The sequence below is a fragment of the Falco punctatus genome (genome assembly GCF_963210335.1).
Source record: "Falco punctatus genome assembly, chromosome: 6".
Classification (NCBI taxonomy): Eukaryota; Metazoa; Chordata; class Aves; order Falconiformes; family Falconidae; genus Falco; species Falco punctatus.
This window is the reverse complement of record NC_137585.1, coordinates 30,304,964-30,319,452: the sequence shown is the minus strand read 5'-3', so window position 1 is coordinate 30,319,452 and position 14,489 is coordinate 30,304,964. Positions and strand designations below refer to the sequence as shown.

Genomic DNA, 14,489 nt, shown 5'->3' with positions numbered 1-14,489 from the left:
ACGAGTTCTAATGAGAGATCGTTAATTTGTACTACACACTATCTATAGAACCACCTACCAGAGGCAGCATGGTAAAAAGGTCCTTAGGACAAGTTTATGGAACTAATGCTAACATCACACATACTGCACAAGAAACTTCTCAGAAGAATCACTGACATTGAGAAGAAACATCATATTGCTATTGTCTTATTCAAAAAAATGAATGTATGTTATCTCTTCCGAGTCAGTTAAAATTAGTGCATTATGCATAACAAAATTTACAACTGTGAATTTTACAAGCAATCTGTACACATTTCAAATAATAATGGAGACAGATATTCAGTGTAAGAAGGTGATATTACTACAGTATTTGAGATCTGTGGTCATGGACAAGGAATTCATTGTGCTACGTGCTGCACAATAAAGACAGAACAAAATTTATTTCTACCAAGAGGCATTACAATTCAAGACAAGAAAATATATGGATTCACAGAGAAAGGAATTTAAGTTAGTCATTGTAACGGGCATCCATCTCAACACAACACACAGCTAAGTTTTGGGGAGACGTTGATTTAAAGGTATTGAAAAGGGTTTTAAAGGAGGATAATGAGTTCTGCAGATACCTGTTGGAAATCCCTGCAGCTGTAAGAAACAGTATAAAACAGACAGCTGAAAAAGCTGGCCTGAAAATTAACAAATGAACAATGAATATTGCTATTGCAGACAATGTAAGCAAGGATAGATACTCAAAGCAGAAAATCAGAAATAACCAATGGGTTGAGATAGGTTAAAATAAGTAGCTTATATGTACTACAACTTAAAGGAACAGATTGAGATGCAAACAGAAGAATGGCATCTAGTGTCTAATCCCTTTAATAACAACTTTTTGTACAGCAATCTCAGTGGAGAAAGACAAGCTAAAGCTGCAACTACGAAGTCCAAGAAAAATACATGGGAGCACATGAAAAAGCAAAATGAACATTTAATAAGTTATAGTTGAGTGGAGATACTGATAGAGAAGAACATATTCCAGAAGTGTTCTGGAGTGAACAAGTAACAGGTAGGATACCATCCTCAATGTTAAGTATACCAGGAAAGATAAACATACCATCTCAAGATCAACAACAGGATGGCATACAAGTAACAAAAGATGTCAGTATCAACACAAGGGACACTTAGGTCAGATGTAGATCTGTGAACTGTTCACAAAGACAATAGCTGAACTTCTGTTTGTAGATGTATTCACCTACAAAGAAGGTACCAGAAAAGTAGAGAAGACAGAGCTCTATAAAGTCTTCATAGAAAAAGGAAGAAAGGAAGAAGTAGAAACACGCAAAAGAAACTCTGTAGAAATTGTTAGAAAGGTAGAAAGAAAACCAGAAAAAGACAAAATGAAAGACGAAGATTGCAAGAAAGCAAGCAGAATCTTAAGTGAGAGGATGGAGGTTAAAGATTAATGGCAGAGAACTATCTGAGTTTTAGTTACAAAAGTCATTAATTGTTTGGCAACAGCAATTTTAGTTGACTGGAAGGAGAAGACTAAAGTGAACACAGGAATACCAGAAGAATAATTCCAGACTTCACAGGAATATAGTGTAGTTTAGGTGGCAATGTTTGGCTGACACACAGAAAACAGAAATGCAAACATAATGTGAAACACTCCGACATCTTATCTTGAGTAAGAGAACTCCATGCTGATACATAACTGAGGAACATTTACACTCTGAACTGCATGATTTTTATATTCACTTTTTTAAATGTAAAAACATCTTGAGATATTTGGCTGCAGTTCTGTCTCTGGTACAACAGGATACACTGGAAGAAAGCCAGTGAAGATGACTGATTGTGACTGCTAGAGGCAGTTTAGCAGCTTGAATGTTGCTCTAAGATATGAGCTGCATAGCCCCAAGCAGGCAGTCAGTCATGTTACCATCCACATCGCTCAAGTAGGGGAACAGAGTCCACCATCACAGATCTAAACTACAAAAGATAACATCCTAAGAAAGGTTTACAGTCTTCTAAAATGCCAAAGAAAGTTTAATAGTGTAAACCACAGCCTTTAGGCCTTTTGATTGTTCTCTTTGAATTTTGATTTTCCTAAGAAAAAAGATCATTTATCATAGAATCATTTAGATTGGAAAATAACTTTGAGGTTATCAAGTCCAACTGTTAACCCAGGACTGCCAAGTCAATCACTAAACCATGTCCCTAAGAACCATATCTATGTGTTTTTTGAACACCTCCAGGGATGGTGATTCCACTATGTCCCTGGGCAGCCTGTTCCAATGCTTGACCACCCTTTCAGTGAAGAAATTTTTCCTGACATCCAATCTAAGCCTCCCCTGGTGTAACTTGAGGCTGTTTCCTCTTGTCTTTCCTTGTTATCTGGGAGAAGAAACCTACCCCCGCGTGCCTACAACCTCCTTTCAGGCCGTTGTAGAGAGCAATTATGGTTCCCCCCGAGTGTCTTCCTCTCCAAACTAAACAACCCCAGTTCCCTCAGCTGCTCCTCATAACACTTGGGCTCCAGACCCTTCACCAGCTGCATTGGACTTCTCTGGACACGCTCCAGCACCTCAATGCCCCTCTTGTAGTGAGTGGCCCAAAACTGAACATAGTGTTCGAGATGCAGCCTCACTGGTGCCGAGTACAGGGGGACAATCACTTCCCTGGTCCTGCTGGCCACACTGTTTTGGATACAAGCCAGGATGCTGCTGGTCTTCTTGGCCACCTGGGCACCCTGCTGGCTCATGTTCAGCTGGCTCTTAACCAGCACCCCCAGATCCTTTTCAGCCAGGCAGCTTTCCAGCCGCTCTGCCCCAGCCTGTAGCGCTGTGTGGGGCTGGTGTGACCCAAGTGCAGGACCCAGCACTGAGCCTTGCTGAACCTCATACAGCTGGCCTCAGCCCATCATCCGTCCTGCCTGTCCTGATCCCTCTGCAGAGCCTTCCTGCCCTCCAGCAGATCAACACTTCCTCCAGCTTGGTGTCATATGCAAACTTACTGAGGGTGCACTCAATCTCCTTGTCCTGATCATCAGTAAAGATATTAAACTGGGATGGCCCCAATACTAAGCCCTGGGGAAGACCATTTGTGACCAGCCACCAGCTGGATGTAACCCCATTCACCACCGCTCTTTGAGCTCAGCCATCCAGCCAGCTTTTAACCCACCACAGAATACACTCGTCCCAGACATGAGCAGGTGGTTTCTTCAGCAGAATACTGTGGAAGACTGTGTCAAAGGCTTTACTAAGGTCCAGGTAGACAACATCCACAGCCTTTCCCTCATCCACTAGAGGGGTTATCTTGTCATAGAAGGAGATCAGGTTGGTCAAGAAGGACCTGCCTTTCATAAATCCATGTTGTTCTGGCCTGATCCCCCGGCTGTCCTGCAAGTGCCCTGTGATGGTGCTCAGGATGATCTGCTCCATAACCTCCCCCAGCACCGATGTCAGGCTATACATATTTCAATATAGTCATCCTCAATTATATTAGGAGGCACCAGGAGAGCACCACAATCAGTTCTAGAAGTTACCTGAAAGATCTCAAAAACTATTGGGTAAAACCATCACATGTTTCATTCTGTTTTGCTACAGGAACATTCTATTTCACCAATCATGGTGAAGCAAGGCTAGGACAAGAGTCCTATTGAAAAAGTCAGATTCTTTATTGTGTTAACAAGAATCACAGGGGTCACAGGACACTTATTAGAGCCAAGCACTAAAAAAGCAGCACAGGAATGTCACTTTTGCATGCAATTCCTGCTCCTGAAGTAGAACTCATTCAATTACTCTGAGACCTCTGAAAGAACTACTCTTTGCACAGAAATGATGGTAGCTAATCTAGTATTTTTGATTAGCAAAAAAGTACTTCCCAAAAAAGTTAAAATAGTTTCATAATATGAATCAGTCTCAAGACTCATATTTTTGGTAGTTTCTGTCAAAAATCTTGTAAGTTTCCAGTAAAGGTCTCAAATGTGACAGGTAATTGCTTTTAGATAATAGTTTTTTCTATTTTGATACTGAACACATCTGTTCATGAATCCAATTACAAAACCTTCATTTAGATAAGGAAACTGTGTCAATGTATTATGCAAACAGCATATCACATTTTTGCTATGAGAAGCTATAATTTAAATATGCTGCTTATTGTAAAATTAATATGAAGATCCTTTATCAGCTTCAATCTTTCATTATTTGCCTATGAGTTTTAAGCTAAATAATTAGTGCATGTATACAAAATACCCATCACCCACCCCACTCCCATTCCAAAAAAAGCACATGGAACAAAGTTGGAGAATATTTAAAACATGCTGGAAATACTGACAGTGCTTTTCATTTTACTTCCTTTTCAAGACCACCTACTTATCAAACATGTAACGTTAAAATTCCCATCAAGTCCAGTGGCTGTTCTAGAACCAGTTCTGATGGCTTAAAACACCTCTGTTTTGTTCCTTATATACCAATTACATTTATGTTTCTATCTGTTGTCAGGACTGTTTGTAAAAAATATTAAATCACTACTTTAATTTAGTGCTCTGTTGAAATGCTGTGGAAAATACAAGCTTTGCCACTTTCCATAGTCCCAACATTCAAGTTTGTCAATTTTGAGGAAAAAAGACTACATAAAATGCAGTACCCTGGAAGACTGTAATTTTCAGTCACATTGAAGTTTTTCTTTTTAATATTGCCACTCACAATACCAACATACTCCTGTAATGTTCCATTTCACCTACAAAATAGCAAACATTAGCACCTTTATTTTATTATTCACAAAGCAATGTTATGAAAATGTTTTCAGAATTTTATAAATAAAAAGCATCCCTCCCCCCCAAAAATGCAATAAAAAAGTCATTATTACACTTTTAGAATGCCTATATTATCAGAACTGAAATCAAGTGCCTGTGTTCAGTTTTAGTTCTGTTTTCACATAGCTTCAGATTTATTTCAATAAACCTATTGAAATACACAGGTGGTTAAATGAAGAGATATATACTAACTCAGCATATACCCATTAAAATATCTTCATTAGAAGTACTTTTAAGTTTAAAGCCTTTCTCTTCTGGAGTTTTAGATATTTCCATTCATATTACAACCCTGTTTGAGTTCGGCTAATCACCACAAGTAAATCAAATCACATTTCTTTAGCTATAGGACACATTTCAGCCAAGTATTTGAGAATTTGAACACCATTATTTTTTATTTTAGCATTATTTCAGTGTATCTATAGTTGCATAGCAATTTGTACACAGTACCTTTTTTTTTTTTTCATCCATAGATTTCTGAATACGTTGTCTAAGAGGTTTTGGAGAAGATCCACTGGACTGTGCTGGAGATCTATATTAAAAAGAGATAAGAAGTATTTAGAATATGTAAAATAAATTAGTTAAGAAAAATAGTTACCATATTAAGTTCCTCAGAAGCAGGAAGGCAAGTATCTTAGCTCTCCAAGCCTTACTTTGTTTTCTCCCTTTCTAACCACGTGTACTGTGACAACTGAAGACAGCATAATGAAAACAAACATACAGTTCCAATTTCTGGTATCATTTTGCAGTATGTTTACACCATTGTAGTTCTGCAGCTATAGTATTATTATTCGTAATGGTGGTGATGAGTTACCAAGTCACCATTCTACTTACACCCCTCTGAACAGCATCTGGTTGACATCCAGAATAGTTTTCCTCATATTTACAGACATTTCAATAGAACTACTCACACAAAGAAAATGCTTCCGCCCTCCTATATTGCAGTATGTGAATAGTTACATACATTAACGAATCTCTTTAATGCATATAATGCAAAAAAATTATTGATACTTATAAGAGGGGATTTTTTGATCTTGAAATAAGAACTAATCTGTGCGTCTGTAAATATTACTTCTCTGTTTATGCTCATAGCAGGCCAGTGTGCATGAGGGCAGTTTTTTCAAAAATAACTCATTTTTATTTGATTTGTTTAGCTCATTCTATTCAATAATTCCATAAACAACATTTATTTTATTTAGCTTATTCTTTATTTTATTTATTTCTGTTTCTCTGTGATGCAAAATTTCTGCAGGACCTTGCAATGTTTTTACTATTTAAATTGCCAAAATACATAGCTTCAGCATGCTCCCATCTATGCTGATCTCATTCATGAGTCCTCTTTGTAACCTGCAACGACAAAATTCTCAGCATTCCACTTTTCCAACAACTAATGATTCCTCAGGCTAAGCAACTGATTAAATGATCACTGCTTCTCCAGTGCATGGATAGGTTTTCTTTTCAGTGCCCACAGAAATGTGTTTTCAAAAGATGCTTTGTTTTGTACACCCGATCAACACCGCTACTCCTTAAACAGAAGGAAATTTTAAGAACCAAGAAAAGAAATGAGCAAGTAGTAATGATTGACTTTAACATTACTAGGATAGGAAGATGATGGGAATGATATAAAAACAGGAGCAAAAAAAAAAGTTGCCCCAAACCTCAAATAACTGTTGAACCTGCAAATCCAGAAAGAGAACCTTTATTGTAGAAAGTTATGAAAATACTTATCCATGGTCATGCAGAGTTTAACTCTAAAACATAAGTAATACCATTAATTATATCAGAATTACCTTACTTGGATTTCAATATCATCACAACATTTTTTATGTTTGCTTAAAAATTTAAAAATATTATGGGAAAAATAGCACACTTCTGCCTTGTAAGCAAGCAGCTTCAAAATACAAAAAAATAGCAACATAATTTTATTTGAACTTCTATAATGCAAATCTAAAAAGAGTATTTTCCAGAAGACTGAAAAATGAGGTGCTTACAGAAGGAAAACATCTGATGAATATATTAAAGGACAGATTAAATAAGAAAAATTTCAGCTTGGTTATGATGTTCTGAAACACTGAGGATGTATTGTCAGTGCTTACATTTTCAGTTCCCAAACACATGCATTTCATAAACTACAATTAAAATACTTCTAATTAAAGAAAGCCAAAAAAAATTACACCCCACAATAGCTGCTTCTTAGCAATAGCTTTTTTTGCAGGATTTCACTGCAGAAAGATAAATCTACCCTACTGATCTAGAAATTTATTAAAAGAAAACAAAGCAAGAAAAATTCCTGAAATGCTGAAGTTTGAAAAAAAAAAAAGAGGTGCTCTCATTTAACCTCAGCCTTCACCTGAAAATTAACAGTGCTCTCTCAAACTGACCAGAGCACCTACAAAACTATTCACGAGCTTTAAACATATTTCTTCAATAATGAAAACTCTAGAAGTAAAACCTAAAACAAATGACTAACAGGTTGTCAGAAAACATAAAACAATAACTACCATATGGGATGACCATCAATCTGATACACAGAATCAGATTAGGAAAAAGAATCTGAAAATTGTAGAGATGTTTCCTGCCAAAGGTACTGCGATTCATCCTGTAAATTGTTCCAGATTTACTCTTAACAGCAGCTTGGCAAAAAGACTGCAGCAAACACTCTAGATCAAATATCTGAGACATAAGCATTAACAAAAATGTGCTGTACCATAGAGGTGCCTTACATTGATGTAAATCATAGTGACACCTTAGCTACTATCCTGTGTAGTATTAAGGTGTTCAGCGTTCATAAAGCAATTGCAGCCTTACAGTAAAGCTGCTAGAGAAACGCAGAACACAAAGATTTGATAAAAATTGAGAACAGGTGTTATTTGCAAGTTTTATTTCAGTTTTTGTGATTTTTTTTATTCCTAAAATAATTATTAAGGATCATAAACCAATGAATGAATTACTTCTTAATATTTTTTTAAATGGAAGCATGCAGATAATATTTAAAAAAATACAGAAAAATGAAATCTAAAACAAATTGACCACTAATAATTATTAAGGAAAACACAAGAATTGTCTTGACCACAATATTAATTCCCAGAGAACAGTACCTGCTTACACCTACACTGAGAAGATTTTAAGTCAAACAAATGTTTCTCCTTTTGGAGAAAACTCCAGAAAATTAATTCAGTTGACAAATCAAATGAGTAAGTGAAACCAAAGCACTTACTGGGCACTGTTATTCAGAAATAAGTGCTTTAAAATCCATTTTAAATTGAAGAGCTACCTTTAAAAAAAAATAATCAAGATTGCTATCTCTGAATAATAGCAATGTTTAATTCAGAAGAATTCAGGTGGGCCTTGATTCCATTCACATAGAGCATTAACCTAGATCTGATTAAGCTCCTTTTTCATACTGATAAAAATACAGCCACGGTGAGGTTTATTAAATTAATGAAACAATTTAAAAAGCAATGTGAATCACTTTTTCTGAATCTGAAGTAATGGAAAATGGAAAAATATGAGACTGAAATCAGGGTTATTTTAAGATTGTTACATAATGAAGTAGAAATTTATAGCTACAGCTATTCGCAGATATTTGAGAGATGAAAGAAATATTCCACAATATTTTGTTACAAGCTGCCTTTGGTATTCAAATTTATTACAGGTTTATTTAGAATTCTTATTAGTGAAACTAATTTTTTTAAAATTTTTTATTAGAATGTGCTTCTTCCTTTGGTTTCAATAAAAAAGCTCAAACAGTAAATCTAAGAGAACCCTTAAATTCTTTGACTTTTAGGATCCTCCATCTTGTAATTTAGGACTTATCACTTTTTCCTTCCTGTTACCTTCACAGCCTTGCACCTGCACACTCTGTTAGTGTTGTTATAGTGAGCTTTCATGGGAAACAACTGCAACCAGCAGAAGAAACATCCTCTTCTTCCCCACTTTTCCTACCCTTTTCATTGTAGCTCTTCTTTTATGTTAGGGAACCCAAAAATGTGCATACACAGAGTTTAATAAGCAACTGGCCACACAGCCCCTGCCCTGATGAACAGATAGATGCTCCAACCACCACTAAAGGCATCACCAGCAGTGAAAACCAATATGGGATTTGATCAGGTCCTTATGAAGACGATACAGTTGCTCTGGGAAAAGCACTATTGGGGAACCAACTGCTGTACTACAGAAGATGCTTGTCTGGGAAGCCTGGCTGCTTTACTTCCCAGCTGGCCACCAAGAGAGTTTTCTCTTTCCTCTCCTCTCCCTCTTTTATTCTTCCTCAAAAGCAACTTTCACCATTACAGTCAATGTATGCTACCAGCTACAGACCCTACTAAAATCTTTATGCATGTGAATTTGTTTCAACATCCTTTGTGGAGTACTATCCTGATTGGTGGATGATGATATGTAAAACTATTTTACTATTTAAAACTGAATCTGCAAAATAATTACTGTGTAGGAAGGAAACATGATATAATACAAATATTTCTTGTGTCATAGCTAGACAAAGGAGGCATCTTCAAGTTGAATTGTAATCTAATTAGCTACTGAACAGACAGCATTTGAACTTAGGACTTCAAACTCAACAGGTATTTGTACGGTTTGTTGCAAATGATATTCTTTCATGGTTTTTGTGCAGCCCAGAAGCATACTAGCTCAAAAAGTCCATATTACAAAAATGAAAGATATTTTCTTAAGATACAGAAAATGCAAATGAGGAGGTAGAATACTTCGGAGAACTTGAGCCTATTCTAAGAATGCCTTCCCTTTACATCTAACCTCACAACAGACTGCACTTTGGTCATTTGCTTTGTGTAAGTAGTATCAATGCCTTTTTAGCCACTCAGTATAAGACCTTTAAAAATAAACAAACATAACACAAACACAAAAAAAACTTCTAGTACTCACCTGAAGAGTGTCAAAACAGAGGTGGTTCCAAACAAATTTAATCTTTCATCATCATATAATAGTTCTGCTGTGTTCTGGGTAGGAGGACTGACTGCTTCTTCATCCAGAAGAACGAGTAACACCTTTACAGTGTGTCTGCCACAATACACAGTGCCATGATTTATGGAATGCAATTTTGGCTGAAAGTAAATAAAATTAAAAGGAATATACAACAGGAAAAGGTCAACGAGCAAGACCAACAGCTTGCTTCCAAAAGCAACCCATATCAGCACAAGGTGTTAGGAAGCCCCTCCTTCCCTTCCGCAGTAAGCATTTATGGGGAACCTGCCCACGGGTTAAGTTTCTTCCTCATCCCAAGAAATTAGAAGAGTTTAGATCACTGCCAACTGGAGGTATACACTGATGAGCAAGTCACACAGATAAATATACAAATCTGTGATGAAGCCATGCAGCAGAAATTAACATACATTTTCTCACAACCAGTTTGAGTGCTATGTGGTACACAAACACATTCTGGTGAAGTCCAACTCCTCTGATTAACTGAATTCGGTAAAGCAGTTGGTTAAAAGTGAGGTTTCCATCAAGATTTGACAACAGAGGTACTTAACACAATCTCCCGTTGTTTGGAACAGGGTGAATTCCTCACAATTTTCAAAAGAATAAAGAATTCCTTAAAGAAAATAATAATCCACATCTGGAAGTGCTCAATGCTACAGTCAACGGTACAGATGTAGAATTCCATCGCCACTACGGGACTGCAAGAATTGCAAGTTTGCTGTATTTTTCTTTAAAAGTACTAGGAGTTCCACAGAGAAATTTAGTGCTTAATACACAGTAGTAGATTTTAAAAACTGTAGGCTTTCTTACTCACCAATACACAGAAACACTGAGTAGCCTGACTTTGTTCAGGACAGGACAAGCAATGAACTGCATTTATCTAATCAGTTAACTGCTTCTAAACACAGTCTTGAAAAGATCAAATTCTATTTCTCTCTCTATTTGATTACATCAATTAGTGTATGTAGCTTTCAAGAAACCATAGCAACACATGTCAGTCAGTTACTATAAGTTATAATCAATAGCTAGAAATAGCAATTACAGAAATGGTTGTTACTTGGCTTTACAGAATTGGCCTATTTCAGTACCATTTAATTTCCTCAAAATTTATTCTGAACCTCTTCAGTCATTACATCACCTCATAATAGATTTTTATAAAATGTCATGTGTGTCACAGTAAATCTGTCTTAATGAGAGAAGTACAAATTTGGCATCATCTTGACTAATTATACAAAAAGGAAAAAAAATAGTCTTTAGAATATAACAAGCTCCTAACTGCCAAAAGATGACCTTCAGAAATCTCATGTACTACAAGAAGTGACCTGGTATACCAACCATGGACTAAAAACTTATTGTCCAAGGCGCAGTAAGAACTTTAGGCAAGACAAGAATGCTTGCCATAAAAATCTTGTTTGTTAGTAAGCTTAAAATCATAATTCAAATTATTTTTTCAAGAAAATAGTTCATCAGTCTTTCAAGGATAGCGACCATTAGCTACTCCAGAGTATTCTTGTTAGGTCCAGAAACACCAGATTCCATTTGCAGTAGTAATTTTCTCGGGAAGAAATTAATCATAATTCCCATTAGTCACTTTGCAGGCTTCATTCAACACAAGGTAGTGCTTAAAAGCAATAACTTTTCCTGGATCTCTAGATTCTTATAAAGCAGGTATTTGCAGGAAAAACAAACAATGATGGAAGAAAACTGTCACTGCCAGCAGGGAAAAAAAAAAAAAAAAAAAGGATTTTTCTAACAAAATAACTCTTTTCAGGTACATTTCATGAGGAAGCAGCCTTCCCAGGAGTTAGTGAAGGCATAATTTTCAGCTCTGTAGTTAAGATCATATTTTAAATCTGCACTCAAAGAAATGATACAATCTCTTACATATGAAAAAACATAACATCCTGTCAAAGCCAGAACTTATTCTGAATATAGACTGTCTTTTCTGAAAAATTATAGCATCAGGGTTTGGGGGGTTCTATATAAAGTAAAAAAGAAAACAAAATAAAAAAACAAGCTTTATGTGAAATTCAGCATAGAACATGAATCTTTGCTGTCCTGAGATCTTAATGGAACAATACAGATGCTTTACATTTTTTATACAGCTCAAACTAATTTGGAAAACTTATGGGCTTTTTTTGTTGGTTTATTTTTTTATTATTATTATTAGTAATGGTACCTACCCCTCTATACGGTTAGTAAAAAATGTTCTTCTACACTAAGCTCTACTAAAATATGTAATTTGATAATAGTCTCAACATTTGCCTAAGCTCCCTTTTCCATCCCGTGTCTCTGTGAATCACACATTTAAGAATTATCATTACAATATGCATTCATCACACTCTCCACAAACTTCATTTACATTAACAAAAAAAAATTCCCTACACCAAAATCAAATAAGCATCATCAACAAATAAACACAACACCAACAAAGGCAGACAATTTACACACACTCCACACCTTGTCCCTTCACCACAATTACAAAAACAAAATTTCCCCAAACTTACTGTGTACTCTAGTGATGTTTAGTCCATATTTTGTCCGTTACCTCTCCCAATTAATGTCCTTATCTCCAGTTCCTCAGGCACCACAATGGGCACCACAAAGGACCATTGTGTGTTGACCTTGCCTAGCCACCAGGTGCCCACCAGGCTGCTCTATCACTCACCCTCTTCAACAGGACAGTGAGAGAAAATACTATGAAAAGCTCATGGGGTTGAGATAAGGACAGGGAGTTCATTATCAATTACCAAATGGGCAAAACAGACTTGACTTAAGGAAATTAATGTAATTCATTGCCAGTTAATCAGAATACAACCCCTACCTTCTTCCCATACTCAACTTCACGCCCTGCTCTTCTACCACCTTCCCCCAAGTGGCACAGGGGGGATGCACAATGAGGAATGAGGGTTGTGGCCAATTTCTAACACTTTGTCTCTGCTGCTGCTTCTTCCTCACACTCTTCCTCTGCTCCTGCATGTGGTACCTCCAATGGGATACAGGCCTTCACAAACTTCTCCAGTGCAGGTCCTTCCCACAGGCTGTAGTTCTTCAAGAACTGCTGCAGCATCGATCCTCTCCACCGTGTACAGTCCTTCAGGAACAGACTGCTCCAGCATGGGTTGCCCATAAGGTCCTGCCAGAAAATATGCTTCTGTGTGAGTTCCTCTCCATGGGCTACTGTTTCTGCCAGGAACCTGCTCCAGTGCGGGCTCTCCATGGGGTCACAGTTTCCTTCAGGGCACACCTGCTCCAGCATGGGGTCTTCCACAGGCTGCAGGGTGGATATCTGCTCTACTGTGTATCTCCATAGGCTGCAGAGGGACAACCTGCATCACACCATGGTCTTCAGTACAGGCTGCAGGGGAAATCTCTGCTCTGGTGCCTGGAGCACCTCCTCGCCCTCCTTCTTCACTGAGTTTGGTGTCTGTAGAGTTGTTTCTCTCATGTTCTCACTCCTCTCTCCCCGCTTCTGTTGCACAGCACTTTTTACCCTTTCTTAAATGTTATCACAGAGGCACTATGACCATTGCTGATTGCCTCAGCTTTGGCCAGCAACAGACCCACCCTGGAGCCAGCTGGAATTGGCTTTGTCCAATATGGGGGCAGCTTCTGGTGTCTTTTCACAGAAGCCACCCCTGCAGCCCTCCCTACTACCAAAACACAGCCACATAAACCCAATACTGCACTAGATTTGTCAAGCCAAGTGGCACCTTAGTCACATCCAGACCACAGTCATGTCTGATGGCTCTCAGTTATATCCATATGGTAAGTGAGTATGGATATACTGTAGTGAGTACATTGAAAAGAATTAGCTTCAAATCTATCATCCTCTGCTATGTACTCAAGTTTACTCACTGAGAAAAGCTGTGGTAGAATCTGACCATTCAGGAGCAGATGGGATGTTCCAACAATCAATTAACTTAAACTCAAGAATTGGCAAAAACTTCAACATAGAACCACAGCCTCACAGTAATATAATTACGTTCATAAGCTGCTTTCAGGTGCCCATTTTGAGAAAAATAACTTCACACTGCTATCAGTGGCATTAAGTATTTCACCACATTTCTTAACAATACCAGGATAAAAACACCTTTACTATCTTCTGCCTCAACAAGGATACTGGTAAACAGTCCTACAGAGTCATTAGACTGTGAATTGCAGAACAATAAGAAACATGAACCATTTTGGAAAAGCAATTTTTTGGTGAATTCCTCTGAAGAATGAAGTTTTAACAAAATAGTTTATTAACCTAGCTTCTAATGATCTATTTTTTAAAAAATCTTATCAGTAATACAAGTAGCTAAAGACAGAACTGATATCTGTGATCAGTTTTTCAGATAGGGAAGAGAAAGAAACAGAATGATATGTAATGGAAACAGGGAAATACAATGATGAAAGATTCAGGGGTAACAGGAAAATAAGGATGAAATAGATACTCCAGCTGCTCAGTGGAAACACACATTTAAACCAGTTTAACTAGCCACTAGGATATGTCTGGTTTTAGCTCTCTCTCATAGACAAGAAAAAGCACATTGGAAGTCTGATTAAAAATTTGTTAAAAGTCTTATGTTACCACGGGGTAATTCCAGCAATTTCACAAAACAAACTAGTCTAACAACATACACACATTCAAAGTGCCTGTAAGGTTTTAAAAGTTTCCTAGACAAAAATACATGACATTAGATATTTTTTATATATCAACAACATAAAATAAAGCAGATTTATGTTTTCAAAACCTGTATTTCAC

General features: G+C 37.0%; 1 protein-coding gene across 4 annotated transcripts in view; it reads right to left on the bottom strand.

The window, feature by feature from the left end:
* The window catches only part of PARPBP (PARP1 binding protein), a 57,393-nt gene that overhangs the window by 7,810 nt on the left and 35,094 nt on the right, over positions 1-14,489 (bottom strand). For 3 of the 4 annotated variants that reach the window (XM_080392703.1, XM_080392700.1, XM_080392702.1), the window contains exons 8-9: positions 9,683-9,861; positions 5,234-5,315 (exon numbers count right to left, since the gene is read on the bottom strand). In XM_080392703.1, coding sequence (XP_080248829.1) covers positions 5,234-5,315; positions 9,683-9,861 — 261 coding nt within the window. The remainder of the gene's footprint in view (positions 1-5,233; positions 5,316-9,682; positions 9,862-14,489) is intronic. The other variant, XM_080392701.1, reaches the window with a different exon arrangement.